Source organism: Bufo bufo, chromosome 4 (assembly GCF_905171765.1).
Source record: "Bufo bufo chromosome 4, aBufBuf1.1, whole genome shotgun sequence".
Lineage (NCBI taxonomy): Eukaryota > Metazoa > Chordata > Amphibia > Anura > Bufonidae > Bufo > Bufo bufo.
This window is the reverse complement of record NC_053392.1, coordinates 578,308,864-578,326,903: the sequence shown is the minus strand read 5'-3', so window position 1 is coordinate 578,326,903 and position 18,040 is coordinate 578,308,864. Positions and strand designations below refer to the sequence as shown.

The 18,040-nt window shown below is 38.8% G+C and overlaps 1 protein-coding gene across 1 annotated transcript in view; it reads left to right on the top strand.

Moving 5' to 3' along the window:
- Positions 1 to 2,663: 2,663 nt before the first annotated feature.
- PKDCC (protein kinase domain containing, cytoplasmic) overlaps positions 2,664 to 18,040 on the top strand; it is a 56,575-nt gene continuing 41,198 nt past the window's right edge. The window contains exon 1 of the mRNA XM_040430356.1: positions 2,664 to 3,708. Coding sequence (XP_040286290.1) covers positions 2,929 to 3,708 — 780 coding nt within the window. The 5' untranslated portion in view covers positions 2,664 to 2,928. The remainder of the gene's footprint in view (positions 3,709 to 18,040) is intronic.

Here is an 18,040-nt window from a genome sequence, read left to right as displayed (position 1 = left end):
ACACACAACACTATGTGTGGAGAAAGAGGCACAGCACACCAACATCAAAACCTCATCCCAACTGTGAAGTATGGTGGTGGGGGCATCAAGGTTTGGGGCTGCTTTGCTGTGTCAGGGCCTGGACAGATTGCTATCATCGAAGGAAAAATGAATTCCCAAGTTTATCAATACATTTTGCAGGAGAACTTAAGGCCATCTGTCCACCAGCTGAAGCTCAACAGAAGATGGGTGTTGCAACAGGACAACGACCCAAAGCATAGAAGTAAATCAACAACAGAATGGCTTAAACAGAAGAAAATTTGCCTTCTGGAGTGGCCCAGTCAGAGTCCTGACCTCAACCCAATTGAGATGCTGTGGTATGACCTCAAGAAAGCGATTCACACCAGACATCCCAAGAATATTGCTGAACTGAAACAGTTCTGTAAAGAGGAATGGTCAAGAATTACTCCTGACTGTTGTGCACGTCTGATCTGCAACTACAGGAAACGTTTGGTTGAAGTTATTGCTGCCAAAGGAGGTTCAACCAGTTATTAAATCCAAGGGTTCACATACTTTTTCCACCTGCACTGTGAATGTTTACATGGTGTGTTCAATAAAAACATAGTAACATTTAATTCTTTGTGTGTTATTAGTTTAAGCAGACTGTGATTGTCTATTGTTGTGACTTACATGAAGATCAGATCACATTTTATGACCAATTTGTGCAGAAATCCATATAATTCCAAAGGGTTCACATACTTTTTCTTGAAACTGTATGTATTTACATCACAGATAATATAAATTGAAGTGGACCCCTATCACTTTCTTACATATTTCTCAGTTCTATATATTTAAAGGAAGGGAAACATGAAAAAATAGTAATACACATTAATAGTATTTTTATAAGCATAATATTATATTAAAGAGAGTAAGGCTTCTTTCAAACTTCCATTATTGATTGTATTTGTTCTGCTCTGCTGTAGGAAGAAAACAACACAAACAACGGAAGTGCCAGATTCAAACAGAACCAAAAACAGATCCCCTTGACTATAATAGGGTGCATTTGGTTTCTATCCTGGAATCTGCATTTTTTTTTTGCTTAGAAATTAGCAGAGAAAAAAAGTCCTAACATAGTCTCCAATGTAGGTGTGAACAAGCTATTAACAGATAATAGCCAAACCAATCACTTTATCTATCTATCTATCTATCTATCTATCTATCTATCTATCTATCTATCTATCTCATATCTATCTCTATCATTATCTATCTATCTATCTATCTATCTATCTAATATCTATGCATTTAATCTACCTGTCTAATATCTATCTGTGTATGTATCTATCTATCTATCTATCTATCTATCTATCTATCTATCTATCTATCTATCTATCTATCTCTATCTAATATCTATGCATTTTATCTACCTGTATAATTATCTATCTATCTATCTATCTATCTCTCTATCTAGATAAAGTTAATTCCACGGCACTTCCAAAATTAAATGTGTGTTTATTTACCAAATAGCAACGTTTCGGTACACTCAATGGAACCTTTCTCAAGCAGTGACGGACCAGGTCGTCACTGCTTGAGAAAAGTTCCATTGAGTGGGCTGAAACGTCGCTGTTGTCCACTTCATTTTACTAGACTGGAAGCAGTTGATTCCTTTTGACAAAACTTTTATTGCTCTCACATGGGGTAGCCAGGGAGGTATCCCAATCATATATCAATTTTCCATAGAATACCTGGTTCTAATAGTAAATCTTGTATAATACTTTCCAGTCTGACCTCTAGGTATGACCTCTAGTTCAGGAATAGTAGTGTACTCTTATTATGACTGGTTGCACTTTCAGCTTTTATATCATTTTGTACTGACACCTCCATCATGACGTCTTTAAAAGAGTGGCCACTCTTTTTTCTGAATGGCATCACTGGCTTGTTAGGCATCATCAAACATCAGACTATTCTCAACAAGGGCAGAGAAAATAGATTACTACATAACTGGCTATATCTCCAATTCATGCATGAACCCAGCAAAGCCGAGTTACAACTCCTTAGGACGCTATAACATCTGATTCATTGGTTGGTTAAAATTTTCCGAGAGAAGTCACAACTATACATTTTAATGCAATAATAAAAATAAATAAATAAATATATATATATATATTTAATTCGTTTTTTCTTCCATGAAGGTTTATGTTTACATTTTTGCTTTGCATTGGCTTGTGATCAGTGGGTAAATCCAGGAGTAAAGGGGTTAACTCTTCCCTATGTTTCCCATTGACTATGTTTCCCTGTGGTGAGTAAAATAACATACAACTGCTGTGCACTGGAGAGGGAGGTGAGGGATAGCCAGGTAATATGATCCTTTCCAGGGTAATATAGTGGTGGAATCAGTCTGCAGAGAGAGGTGCAGTAGTAATCAAGGCGCTGGGACACCTTGCTTGTTGTCCATGTGTGCACCACAGAGATTGCCTGCATAAAATCCTGCCTGCTTTACTAGGAGTTAAACTGCTGGGGGCACCCGTTGATCTATAATGCAGGTCTCTAGTATGTTGCAGACTGTGGTCTCTCTGCCTATGAAAAAAAAAAATGAAGCAGTAGCTTAATCTCAGCTCATCCTTAAGTTTGGAAACAAGGAAAAATGCATTGAGCCACATGTCCTGATGCAAATGTAGAAACCTTGTACAGTCCAGGAGAAGGGGAAGTGTTTTATCCCTCTATGAATGACTGATGCTGTCACTCAGCAAGAGGCTGGCCTTAAGAGATCCGTCTGAAAACACGCCTTCCCCCTCATTCCTTCTCTGACAGTCTTGCAGTGAACATCCATTCTGTGTAGGATAAGGAGCTGCAGAGAGAAGTCAAGGCACCAGCTTACGAGAACAGGAATTGAAAGCTGGGAAGGAAGAAAATAAAGTTAGAGCATTGGGATCTTTTAAGAGTCCACCTTCTATGAGTGAAGATGTCCAAGGGTGCAAGGATTTAGGAACACAATGTGAAGGAAGACTTCTTCAGCTCCCATCCTTCAGAAGTGCTGAGAGCTGGAGACCCAGACACAACCTGAGAATGAGACGAAGGAAAATTGTAGTTGCAGGCGGCTTCTGCCTGTCCTTCTTCCTTGGCACTTTGTTGAATTTACTATGTGTCCCCGGCTTTGACCATAATCATCACTTACAGGATAGAGGGACTCCTGTACCTTTGGGACAATCTTGGCAAGACAATGAGATATCTATGGACCTACTAAAGCAACTGCAGGATAGGTACCAGGAGGTGATCCGTTATAGAGAACATCAGGTTCCGGTGTCGGCTACAGAAAGGCTTCTGAGACCCTTAGAGCGGAGACTCATGGACCTGGCCCAGCAATCCTCTTCTGAACATAACCAGAAATTGGAAAGCCCAAAGAGATCCAGTTCTGATCAGGACATATTATCGCAGTCACATCCTAGTTCAAAAATTGATCTGTCCCTACAGCCACCTTTGTTGGGTTGCCAGGACATTAGTAAGGGAAACAGCGTACGGTATTTGGGCTCGGGCTACACGAAAGCTGTTTATAAATTGGTGTTGAATGACACTGTGTCGGTAGCACTGAAATCTGTCGATTTTGGGGGACACGACATACAAAATTGCCTTAAACGTTACAGAACTTTGGAAGATTGCTATAGGTTGGCATCCTTCAAGATTGTCAAAGAAATGATCTTGCTGCAAAGACTTCAGCATCCAAACATCCTTCAGGTAAGACTAAGCACCAACATGTGGTAAGCATCCAAAGCTGTGTTTGTGTTTTAACCAATGACTTCAAAACTGTGATATTAACTATTGAATATCTAGAAATGGTTGCTTTATGTATTTCCATACAATATTGCTTAACGTTTCATTTTGATTGAGGCAAGAATCTTAGAATTCCAATTTTACAATTCAAAATTTAGGTAAAAATTAACAAAAGAAACTCCAAAAACAAACAAAATATTTGAAAGACATTTCCCGTGGAAATTTGCCAGTGGTCCTTCAAAAGTTTTTTTATGTGGTAAGATGCTCTGCCTTCTGTTAAGTCCTCCTGGCAATTCCAGGCAGCCTTGTTTGCAAGCAGACTTATTTTTTCTTCCATAATCATTCACGGGACTCCAGAGATTTTTCTCTCTGCTATGATACAAATCATTCTACATTTTTAGTTATGTATTTGGATTGCACATTCCAGATGCGCTCTCTGTATGCCTTGGATATGAAACACATTCTCTCTGTTGACTTATGTTTTCTGGAGACAAGCTTCAGGGATGCATACTAATGCATATATTAGGCACCACAGTATAGATGCCCCCTTTGGGATGTATGCTTTTTCATCCAACATTCCAAAAATAATTGCCCGCCCCATGTAAATTTCATTAAAATTATTATACTGGCGGTCCCATGTAGGACCATCACTCATACGCTATGATATCATGGTCCATTGTGTCAAATGTGCATCTGACAAATTCAGCCTACTACATCTGTACAGAAAAATGTACAATGTCACTGGGCCTCTAGGTGAAACTGTTGAACTATCGTTGGGTGCAACCGGGTCATAGGGCATATTAATACTATAATGTAATGTATTAGTAGCACATGGCCTAGGATTTTTTATGGTTGCAAACTTCCTCTAGGAAAATCCAAGTGTTTTAAAGGGCTACATCTCCCCCCTCGAGAACTCAAAACAAGAAGTCAGCCCTGGAGGTTTATTATATGCAGTGAGAAGTTTGAGCCTCAGCTCATTTACTAAGAGCAGGAAAAGAGTAAATCAAGCCCAGTCTTTCAAGAGAGAAAACAAGGCTATCTGTGTGCCTGAACAACACGGATCCGGTGTAGAATCTTTAGCACCATTGATAATTATAAAAATATTGTGCGGAACACTTTCCCCCGGCGAGGAACAAGTGCCGCATTGTTGATTCAGGCTTGGAGAAAAGGCTCCGACAATGTTCTAATCAGATCTGATTCTTTTTTGTGACCACCTTACCTACACTTCAGATTTTCTCATAGATCCTCCATGTTATGGAGATAGTTAGGACAGATGTTGTAATTTATCTGCTCTACTATTGCCATACTTGTTCATATTCTTACATGTGGATGGCAGATCCTAAGACATCACTTTTCAGCCCTAGACAATGACTGTGCCTTAGGTTGGGTTTACATACTGTATATGTATGTACATTTTTGTGCGCTTTGTGCACTGGCCATAGCCTGAGATAGCCGGACAGATAAACGTTTATTTATATGTCCGGCAAAGGGATACATCCAGTATTGTGGCTGATGCACCGGATGACAGGAACGATCTCAAGTAAAATCATGGCATCAGTTTCCCTCCAGCATTTCTGGACAGCCATAGATGATAAGGTTTTTGGCTCGGGCCTTCATGGTTAATTTATCATACTTGTACCTGCTCACATGCATTTAGGGTGGCACTGTGAGATTACCAAATCCTACAATACAATTGATACAACCAACCATTGCTTTGTATGGACCCTGATTCGTCTAGTCCGGTTCTCCGTTATGGTTGCCTGAAATTGAAAATCATATTGCACCCTTATGGGACTTTATCACATTTCATTAGGCTTTTAAATCCCATCATGCACTTCCCTATGGCCATTCTTTATACTATATTCTAGGTAACCTCTATATACTCCGTAACCATTCGAATAATGCTTCAATGAATTCATCTAAATCCTGAAATGGTTCCAATCACAAATACCGAGGTGTGTAAATGGTGATAGGATTGGAGCGTCCTCTAACAAATTGGTCCAATCCTAGATAATTATCTTCCTGTATATGGGCAGTTTAGACAGTTGTCCTGATAATAAATTGGTCTGAAAAGGGAGAGAAAACCCAGCCATGGTCACATTGTGATGGGGATCAGATAGGGATAGGATTATAATTTACATAATCTGTGGACAGTTTGATTATGTAGCACTATAGTAGGAACTGATTGATTTGTGGTATATTGAGATATATTGGGAATAATATGGGATCCACTGAGTTGCTGGTGTAGTGTAAATAAAGTTTAATGGTTATATTGGTTATATTGTTAGATGATAATATACTATACAGAGTGATGATACTATAGTAGATGTACATATGTACTGGGGTGATCCCATAATAGCTGTAGATAAACTGTGTATAATCTGGTTCTAGTGTGGTGATACTATAGTAGATGTATATGAACTTTATATACATATTGTAGCGATACTATAGTAGCTGTAGATAAACTATGTATATGTATTGTGTCACTATTATAGTAGATGTATATAAACTATGTCTACATATTATGTAGATACTACAATAGATGTAGATAAGCTATGTATATATATTGTGTAGATACTACAATAGATGTAGATAAGCTATGTATATATATTGTGTCAATATAATAGTAGATGTATATAAACTATGTTTATGTTTTGTGGTGATGCCATAGCAAATGTACAGTATATAAGCTATGTATACTTTTGTGGCGATACTATAGTATATGTATTGTGGCGATACTATAGCAAATGTATATAAACTTTGAATACGTATAGTGGTGATAGTATACTATATGTATTGTGGCGATACTATAGTAGATGTATATAAGATATGTATAGTGGTGAGACAATAGCAGATGTATATAAACTATGTACATGTATTGTGGCGATACTATATATATTGTGGAAATATTATAGCAGATGTATATAATCTATATATATATTTATTGTGGCGATACTACAGTAGCAGTGTACTTTACGTGTATAATCCGGTTGTCCTGTGAGTATATTTGGTCTCCTAGGTGGTTTATCCATGGATAATCTCTGATGATGATTTTGGCTCTGTAACTACTGTAAATTGATAGGATAAAAATCCGATATCGTACCGTGGGCTGACAATCTAAAGAGACTTCACTGTATAGTGGTGAATGATTAGGTACAACAGTGGAGCCCCCATTATCTCTGGGCACTCCCCTTGTATCACGATGATACTGTTGTCCAGATAATCTCCATGGTTTCATTGTATCGCTCGGATTATCTGCACATAGCGAGCTTTTCTTAATTTAGCATTAACCACAACAAACGTAATTCAGTTGTCACAGAGCAGATCAGAGGAATTGCTGACCTTCTGGAGATCAAAGCCTTGACATGTGATCCTTTATATGATTTTAATATCCATTCATTACATTAACAGCGTCTGACCCGCTACAGGCTGTCTACACGTATACTAAGTGTACCGATCATTACTGGGGGTTTACTGACAATAAAGGACATTTACAAGTGAGAACGCTAGTATCTGCCAACCGCAGATAATCACATGCACTTCAGTCATCTGTATGGGCTTAACTGAGATAAGTTCAGGTGTCTGTTCAAAAAAAAAAAAAAAATTCCCCTAGGCTTCAGCCTTGTAGCAGAACCGATTTGTGTCGAGGGTGGCAGAGCTGCGTTTGTAATTTGACCCAATTCATTGCAATTTATTGTTGCTTGTCGTTCTACCTAGGACCGCCATTGTAACTCTGCTGTAATGTTTAACTTATGCGCTACCTGTACTAAGGGTATTGGAGAAAAAGCAGTTCTTCAAAGGCTCATTCAGATGCACAACAGAAAGCAACTGAACTGAATACTGACCCATTATAGTTAATACACAGGCACCAGGTTCTGCACAGACCTCGAAAGACTAGTGAAAATCACAGCACGCACCATTTGGGTATGTGCAAAATCCTCCGCATATATCACGGCAGAAACTGCTGCGCTGCAGTTTCTTTCATGGGTTTTTATGTGGACCCTCTTCAGGTTTAGTTCCATCGAATGGAGTTAAACAGCGAGCAGGCTCCTGATGCACTTCGCGAGCGGTCCACGCAGTAACTGCGCCAAAAATGGACCTGTACACTAAACTGTACTCCAAACATCCTCGGCCACGTGAACGGCGCCGTGGCCTCAGATTTAAAACAATGGGATGTTGTTTCAGTGCAGGTTTGTCAGTTTCCGGCACCGAATCCACTCCAAAATCCTCCACCTCAAAACACCTTTTAAGTCCGACTTTCCCACAAGACACAGACAGTCTAATGCAGGGATGCCCAACCTGCAGCCCTCCAGCTGTTGCAAAACTACAACTCCCAGCATGCCCAGACAGCCTACAGCTATCGTTCTACAGCAGGGCATGGTGGGAGTTGTAGTTTTACAACAGCTGGGAGCATCCCTGGTCTGATGAATGGGTAAGCTAGAAAAATGGGCCGCACTCGAATGCCCTGTATTCTGCAGAGCAGGGTAGATGATGGTTGGGAATGTGCCAGAGCGCCAGGAGGGGTTGAGAAATGATTCTGCCTTGGCCAGGGTATTTCGATATAGGGATAATCTGTGGGTGAAGGACCTCTAGTGGCAGGGAATGTAATTGCCCTTCTCCATTAAAAATCCCCCTGCTTGTAAAGTTTACAATTCCACTAATAAATGTATCCTGCATTGTGTCTATTTCATCTATATCTGATACTTGTGCGACACGTGAAATAATTGTGTCAAGGTGATCTGATCTCCTCTCCCACCCTGATAATAGAAGCAGATTGCAATGATTTTGAAATCTTGACGCTTTCCATACAGCCAGACAAGGAATAACATTATAACAGAGCTTATTACTACCATCTAGGATCGCCTAGCAGGCTTGTTAATATGTCATTGCTGAGAGGCACCAACACATTTACACAAAACAGACAGATACACACATTGGGCTTTCATGATAGCCATCTCCAAGCCTGCCCAGAAAACCATGACTTAGCAGAAGCAATTCATTTCATCTCCTCCAGAGCAGCAGCCTTGCTCCCAGCCAATGGAAGAAGGAGAGGTTCATTAGAAACAGATTATGGTTCACAGGACTCAGTACACAGCAATTATGTCATAAATTAGCAGTCACAAATCACCGCTTGTCTCCATGTGTAAGTGACGGTAGCTGTGGCTTCAACAGACAACAGTCAGGGACAAAGTTAGCAAACACAGAGATTAAAAATATCATGTTGTAACTCTGACGTTTTATCACATTGATTTTCTCAGAAATCCTGGAAACTAAAGTTAAAAATGTTCCTCTCTATAGATTATACATGGATTGAGGCCTGTCGCATTTTTGAGATGTTCTGTGTCTCACTACAATGAGAACACAGCCTTCGAAATGTTATTACATTTTACATTTATTATTATAAATCATGATTATTTTTTAGACAATTTTATTGTTTTGTTAATTGGAAATGTTATAATTTCATGGCTTTTAGCAGGTCCACTTTGCGCAGCCAAAAATTAAGAAAAAATTATTTTTTAGAACATTACATTTGTATTTTCCCCTAAGATACGGGTATTTAAAAAAGCTAACAACTCAGTACAGTCAAGTTTCACATACCTGATATCTACATGTGTCCTCAATAACTCCAGAAGGTTGCACAATCTCCCCATGATGTCGCAGTTTTTCTTATACTCAAAGGGTACGGGCACAGGTGGCATTTTTATTAGGAAATATTTTAATGTCACAAAAATGTCAGACAAAAAAAGTAAACATACTCTAATCATATAATTTACAATGTATTTGTTAGGAGCATATGTTGTTATTTTATTTTTCCCCTAATAAAATGTGTATAAAAAGATAATAGTAGTAATATATCTTGCATCTGTGACATTATTTAGTACTAAAAGATCAAATCAGCATGTTGCATTTCCTGTAATCTAACCAGAAGTGCCCATTTATTATTATTTGCAACGATTTCTCCTTCAACAGTCTACTCTTTTTTTCTTTTTTTACATTTTTCATCTTTTTCACATAGATTGATACAATACCGCCATAAATGAGTGATTCGTTCAAATTCGATTGGGACATGATTTGGCTGAATCAGTCTACTGATTTGATTAATCTCTGAATGAATTCTACCTGAATCAAAGGTGCGCCACTTGGACTGAAAATTGGTATATGATACCTTGAGTTCTTCTAGGACTCAATTTTCTTAACTTTTTTTTTAAATTCTCTCTCTTTCTTTCTCTTTCCCCAAAACTCGCCTGAATCAAATCACCAAAAATTCGGTTTCGAATCCACCTTACAAAATTTGATTTTCAATCCATCTCATTTGTAATCAATTTACTCATCTCTAACTTAAAATTTGGTTTATCGGTCCCTGTGTATACATTTTTTTAAATACTGTTCAATAAGTCTAATTAATTCATACGCAACATTTTGCTTTAGATTTACTGATTCGAGCATAGCTCTTGGCTTTCAATTATGTCTTAGTTGTTGCGATACGAGAACTTGAAGCTAAGAATTATACAAGGTTCACATATAGTACATTTGTAGAACCCAGTGTTTATTGCAATATCGTTTTCTTTCACTGGGCCAAAAAGTGTTAATGTGTCCATTTTCCAGAGGTAATAGAGCTAAAATCTGGACTGAACCCTAAAAGGTTCAAGTGAATCATATTCAAATAATTGAAAACATTTATTCTACTATATATCCCTTATTTTCAATGTCTACAAGCTTGTCAAGATAGGGCAGAATTTTTAGAAAGTGTAAGGGACTTATCGCTAGCCATTGACTATTTTGTGCAAACACAGCACCTTCTGTACCTCTTTCTGTCACAATAAGATGGATTAAACGGTATTATCATGTAATCTGCACCATTCTACACTGTAAAATGAGTAAGGGAAACAATGGATTTCATAGAGGTGATGAGACATCTACATAACCTCTGTATCCTGGGACGTAAAAGAGAAGTTTTTGAAAAAATTCTGAATACAGCCCATTTTATTAGGTTCTTTACCCATTTTATTAGGTTCTTTACCCATACATCTTCTTGGCATTACTTAAATTCCTTTAAAAAAAAAAAAAAAAGCTATTGTGATCGGCAGGTGCACTCCCATTAAGATGGAAATGTATTTGGTTGAGAGGCTTGTTCATTAAAGTAGATTTAATAATGAGAGGGCATTTGGGAAAGAGGGGGATTTGGGTCACTGATTTATTTTAACATAAGACTTAGCAGCGCACTAATTGCCTCCCAGTTGCTATGTATCAAATACTCTTGATGGCTGCCTGTCAGGAAGAACTTTTGTTTCCCAACTTGAAAGTTAAACGGTCATTTTCATTCTCATGTTTCGGGCGAAAAAAAAAAACCTTTGTCCTTTCGCATCATTGATGACCTACACCATGTAGTTGTTTCATTCAATTTACTGAGACAAGCCCTCACTATTAATTAATTTTGTTAATGAGAAAAAATAGAGATACACCTATTTGGTATGTATATGGACAAAAGTATAATAAGAAAATAATGATAGAAAAAAACTGCTTTAGAAACAATTTCCAAAAGAGACTCAATCACAGAGACATGTTCCTCAACCAGTTCTCTTTAATTATGTTGATACTGTTCATTTAAATTGAACAAACAAAAAATAAATGACTGATTATTAATTAGGTAATAACACAAATATATAAAAATTGTTGGATGATGTCTTTATGATATTGGATGCTTCCGGTCTTTGGATACCCGATACTGTCTATTCTCCTCTAATATTCAAATCGAGCCATGGCTGATCCTCTGGCCGCTTCCATTTCTTCTTTTTTCTTTCATTTTACGTTCTTGGGTCTTTTTTGTGTAAAAATTAAAGGGAATGTGTCACCGAATTTTTTTTCTGCCAGTCAAAACCAGATAATGACACATATCCTCTTTTCCAATCTGTTTTTAGATTTTTTAATTCTATTTCCTGAAAATGATTACGAGGGTGGCCATTTTGCTTAAGCTGTTCTTAACAGCATTTAGAGGTAACCTTTACAGCAGCCCCAGACAGAGTGGGTATGAGGGGACCTCATTAACTTCAATGGGAGAGTTTTCTAGGCATGCTCTGTGACCTGTGCAGAGGTCAGGAGGAAGGAGATAAGCTGGGATATCGCCTATTGTGAATGGTGGATCCTGCCTATAATGATAAGCAGATAACTACAGTAAAATCATCTGTACAGACCAACAATTGGCAGCTAGTATTAGGCTTGAAAAAGGTTCCAGTGTGCGAACTGAAATGTTGCTATTGGTGAATAAACTTCACGCTTTTACTTAAGGAAGTGCCGTGGATTTTCTGGGATTAGTATTAGGCTTAGAGGTGTATGTTTAACATAAAAATGTGATTTAAACAATAGGTAAATTTCTGAAGACATTCCCTTTAATCATAAAAGAGTCATAATAGCTACAAAAGAGACAAAAACTTCACCATAAAAATGTTTGGATTTTTTTTTTTCATATATTTTAAGATGTTCACAATCGTAATAGGAGATATGTAATAAAATTGTATATTCCCTATTGATAAAATTGTGAACTCTACTGACTCAACAATTCAATAAAATATACATAATATGCACACAATATCTGGGATATTTATAGAAGCTGAATCATTGTCCTCCTCAGCATGATTCTAAGACATGATTTCAATTCATATACACTGTATTTTGCTAAATGCTGACTGCAAAGAATAAGAAAAAAAATATATGGAAAAGTATAAAAGAAAAGTATAAAATATAAATACATTTTATCCATAAATGAATACTATGATAACCATTTCAGATTTGTAATTTGTTTAAAACTTCTATCTATATTTGTGTTTAATAAGCTTTCTTTTAAGGCCCAGTCATGTGACAGAGCAAAATTATTGCCTACAGGCTCACACATAACATATATCTCTAATTTATGAGGGTAATTGTACTGCCTGTATTAGTTAAAGTACTCCGCATTGTAAATCTGCTCTCCATTCATGGGTCTGTGAGAGAATCCTCTTAAACACTTCCATGGGTTTGCAATAAATAACTGTACAAACTATTAGGGGGGGAAAAATAACCTTAGCAATGTATTTCAACCCACCCCGCTAAAGTTACGCTAATAGCTCATTTAAACAGTAGCAATCAATATGTGAGGCAGACATAGAGTTTTTTTCGAAAGAAAATGAGGCAGTTAAGATAGCAGCCATATGATAATACTTATGACTAGGTTTTCCTTACATAAACCACTATGCATAGTAATAGTTGCTTCAAATATTAAAATTGCTGAGTATTATATTATTAAAGAAAGTTAAAGGACTTGCTGGAAAACAAACAATGCCTTTAAAAAGTTTAAATAAGTAAAATTCAACCTAGTGATCCCTTTCCGCTCCTGTCTCACTGCTTACCAATTCTGCTGGTCTGTACTCCCTGGTCATGGAAATCTGATCACTCAGCCAAAGACCCATGAAACAGAATACTACTCTTTTACTTTTTGAAGCCATTCTGCTGCCCTTTAAAAATTTTTTACGATATTTACAGAATTTCCCCTAGTTTCAGTGGGATTGATCAGAAACTAGTGCAGGCTGAGGTAAAGCAGTTTCAGATACGGTATCTCTTGGTTGTTCTTTGCATCCATCAACATGTTATTGGCTGTTGTTTTAGGGCGGTCTATAGTCAGCGATGAACATTCAGACTATGGACTCTTACTCAGGGCTGTAAAGAGGAATAAGTTGAGTATGTAGCCATTGGAGGTGACGAGAACCCACAGAAACTGACACACCCGGTTTACATAGGTGGTCAAGCATTCAGACAATAGACTTACTCAGGGCTGGGAAGAGGAATAGGTTGAGTATGTAGCCATTGGAGGTGATAAGAACCCATAGGAACTGAAACACCCTGTTTACATAGGTGGTCAAGCATTCAGACCAGACCATAGTGTGAGCAGTCAGACCAAAGACTCTTACTCAGAGCTGGGAAGAGGAATAGGTTGAGTATGTAGCCATTGGAGGTGACAAGAACCACTTCAGTGGACTACCAGCAGCCGGGCAACCCACTTATTGATGACTTTATACGTTTGGACGTTACAGAGTTGGAAGGAACAGGGGAGCACATATTACACATACAAATGCAAGGGATTTGTGGGGAAGATGGGCACAGGGGAAATATTGTTGTCCGTCAGCTAGCTAATGTGCTGAATTTCAGGGAATATACAGTATGGCGGCAAAAAGGGTAATACTGATCCATATGCACTGTAAGTGTCAATTCTGCAGGCTCCACATACATGTCTCTGCACTAATGACTTCTGAAATCCTTCTTGTACATTTATTGTGGCAAATTGTCTATTGTCTACAGAAGCGTATACCGTCCTCCCAAGTATTGGTGTTTAAGAATTGTAATTTTTAAAATAAATTTAAATGTATTTAATAAAAAAACTTTATAGAAAACCAATAACTATGAAAATGTAGTTTGATCTGCAGGCAGCATGTTATAGAGCAGGAGGAGCTGAGCAGATTGATATATACCGTATTTTTCGCCCTATAAGACGCACCAGCCCATAAGACGCACCTAGGTTTTTGAGGAGGAACATAAGAAAAAAAATATTTTGAACCAAAAGGTGTGCTTTTGGTGGGTTTTGAACTAATTTTGGTCTGTGAATGGTGCACTGTTATGGGGGATCTGTGGGTGACACTTATGGGGATCTGTGGATGACACTTATGGGAGATCTGTGGGTGACACTTATGGGGGATCTGTGGGTGGCTCTTATTGGGGTCTCTGGATGGCACTGTTATGGGGATCTATGTATGACAGTTATGGGGGGGATCTGTGGATGACACATATATAGCATCTTATGTGTCATCCACAGATCCCCTCCATAAGTGTCCCTGTAGTGAATGACCCTCAATACAGGGCGTGGGGGTCGCATTTGCTTTTATAATGACAACGGGGCCCGTGCAGTGACTGTATTATACTACACGGGCCCCGCTCACTGTATATTATCGTATCTGTAATAGTTCATTGTTATGTATATAATCGGGTAATCAGTGCCTGTATACTTACAACTACAAGCGCTCGGTAGCAGAGAGGAGGGAGGAGGCAGGCCGGGAGGATGGGTGCTGGCAGCGTGAGTCACTACGCCATGCACCCACGCCGCCTGCTTCATTCATAAAGTGGGCGGCGCAGGCACATGATGTAGTGACTCACGCTGCCAGCGCCAGTCCTCCCGGCCTGCCTCCTCCCTCCTCTCTGCTACCGAGCGCTTGTAGTTGTAAGTATACAGGAGCTGATTACCCGATTATATACATAACAATGAACTATTACAGATACGATTATACAGTGAGCGGGGCCCGTGTAGTAGAATACAGTCACTGCACGGGCTCCGCTGTCATTATAAAAGCAGATGCCGGCCCCCAGCCCCTCCTCCCTCACAGCTGATACACACGCCGCGCTGCATCGCGGCAGGTGTATCATTAAAAATTCGGCAAAATCAGCAGCATTCGCCCCATAAGACGCACTGCTATTTTTCCCCCACTTTTTGGGGGGGGGGGTGCGTCTTATAGGGCGAAAAATACGGTAGTTTTGTGGATAAAGATTAAGTATAAGTTAAAAGAGAGAGAAAAAAAGAAAAGTAAAAAAACAAAGAAAAAATTAAGAGACTAGAGAGAAAAAAGTATAGTCCTAGGAGACCTTAGAGTGTAATACACATATCTCAGGGCAATGATTTGGTAGAATCGATTGACATCCAAATCAAATCGGTCAATTGACTCAGCTAAATTGAATCCGAATCAAATTTTGAGCAATTTGTTTATCTCTAATTACAAGTTTTACTGAATCTTTTCTCAAAAAACTATATACCAATCTGCTCAGCTCCTTCTGGTCTAAAACCTGCTGCCTGAAGAGTGCACTGCATTCTTATGACGACAGGTTCCCTTTAATTCACCCATTTTTTTCAATAATAAACTATCTGCTATAATATTATTCCTTTTAAAATGTAATAAATCCCCCTTTCAGTCATTTAAGTAGGACGTCATGGAAATGTTAAATATGAAGAATTATGAAAATGGCGGTTTTATAAAGGGAATTTTGTCAGTCGCCATGTTCTCTAGGTGTCCTGGATATAGACAGACATCTGTCTAGTCACTTTATAAATACTGCTCCCCCCCATTACTGAATACAAACGCCTTCTTTGTGAAGTAATTGACATCTTTCATTTGGGCGCTACAGCTTTACGGGAAGGTCGACGCTTCCATCCATGGAGATTTCATCACCTTTTAATATACCTCCTGATTCTCCTGCTCGTAACATTGCCAAAGTCGTAAGGCTGCAGTTTATATGTCCGGCTGGAGACATCAGGGAGTAATGTATGATAATCACACTAATTAATATTTCACTTTTGTAAACATAAAAACACAGCATAATAAAAATTTAAAAGGGATTTATGGGTCAAAAATATGGCATTTGAAATATCTCCTGTACTTATTATTGCATGGTCCCCCTCCCACCTAAATACCAACTGCTCAAAGAGATCTCCTCTTTTCCTAAGCTAGGGAGCATGATGACACTATTGTAATACCGAGACATTAACATCTGTCCATTATGCCACTTTGGGTCATGAATACGGATTATTATGACTCCATGCAAGCGAGCCATAATACAGCACCTATAAAAGTCTAACGTCTATAGCTGGCCATACAGATGAGATTCGATCGACAACTGTCTCTCCCAATCCTCCCAACTTGGCTGAACATGCATAGGAGAGAGGGGAACGCCACTGCCCTGAGAACAAAAGGATGTGGCAGTTGAAATCCAACATGCCTGATCCCTTATCTCGCTTGATATCAGCCATCGTGGGAGAGTCAGGAGGCCACCATACACATTAGATGGTCAGCCGACCTGGCCAAAATAGTCAGGTTTGGCTGATACACATGAGTAAGGCTAGCTTAAGTCCCATAATGTTTCTAGCAAGAAAGGGATGCAAATGAGCTCTTAACAAGCTCTGCCTCTAATGCCCCCAGATGTAAGGCAGCTATCCTATAAGTCAATAAGTCTTACATCTGGTGGCATTACAGGCAGAGTTTGTTAAGAGCTCATTTGCATCCCTTTCTTCCCGGAATTCAAGAGGAGAATGTATGGCCTATAAGTCTCCTCATGCTGATTAAGGCGCTCTCAAATACTGTTCCTATAAATGACTTTGATTCCACACATAGATCAATTCATGGCTTATCATAAAGGTCCCCTACTCAACTTGAATTGTAAAAAAGACTGAAATGCTGTGCAAAAATGTAAAAATGTTACATATACTGTCATTTCGTAATAAATGTGTTGGTATTAAACAAATGAGCCCCTATCTACACTGGGATATTTTGCTCATAAAAGGGTTGTTTCATAAAGACATACTCTGTCCATATACCCTATTAGGGTATAGGGACATCATAATTTGAGTTCCCTGCTCAGAACCTCCACTTTATGAGTCAGAACTGAAAGCACCACTGTACTCTCATGGCTCTCGCTCTGGTGGACTAAAGCGTCCATGTATTACATGGCTGGCCACCGAACTGAATGGAAACTGCAGGAGAAATGCCTGATTCTCCTCCGCATACCCCAGAATAATTTTTATGGGTCTGCTTTTGAAAGGTGTTGTCTCTGAAGTGACTACAATTCTTTTCAGAAAAAAAACATGAATTTCTTTAAAACATCTTAGATGTTTACATAATGGAGTTATCCAATCCAATCATCTTTCTTACACGATATGATAGTAACGATAATATATTGACCATCAGCGTTAACCCAGTAGTAAGGAGCCTATGACCATTAGTCCCTGGTGGTCCATATCATTCTCAGGCTACCTCTGATCTGACCTTTATGCCCTTGTACACTATGGTATCAATCCATTCTAGGACTTATGACTGAGGCACACGCGATAAAGGTATCAGCCAGGCTATTTTTGCAGAGCACAGGGCAGTGTACTGCCAGACCCCATTGATTATAATGGGATCCATCGGGTTTCTGGCATGTGGGCTGGGTTTTGGTCCAACAAAACCACTGGATCCCATTATAGTGAATGGGATCCTGCTTTGAATGCAGCGGTATCTAGCTAGGTCAGAAACGGTGAACTCCAGCAGGCTGTTTCTCTGCCAGAACAGCCTGCCAAGTGTGAAACCAGTCTGACAATACATATTGCGGACATTATAGTTTCCATAGGGGTTTGCCATCCAGTTTTAGTGGTAGTATAAATCCCCTTTGCCTAACTATAAAAATATACCTAATCTCATATTTTTCTTACTAGGTAGCTTTGCCCCAGGACTCTAGGTAATCTGGACAG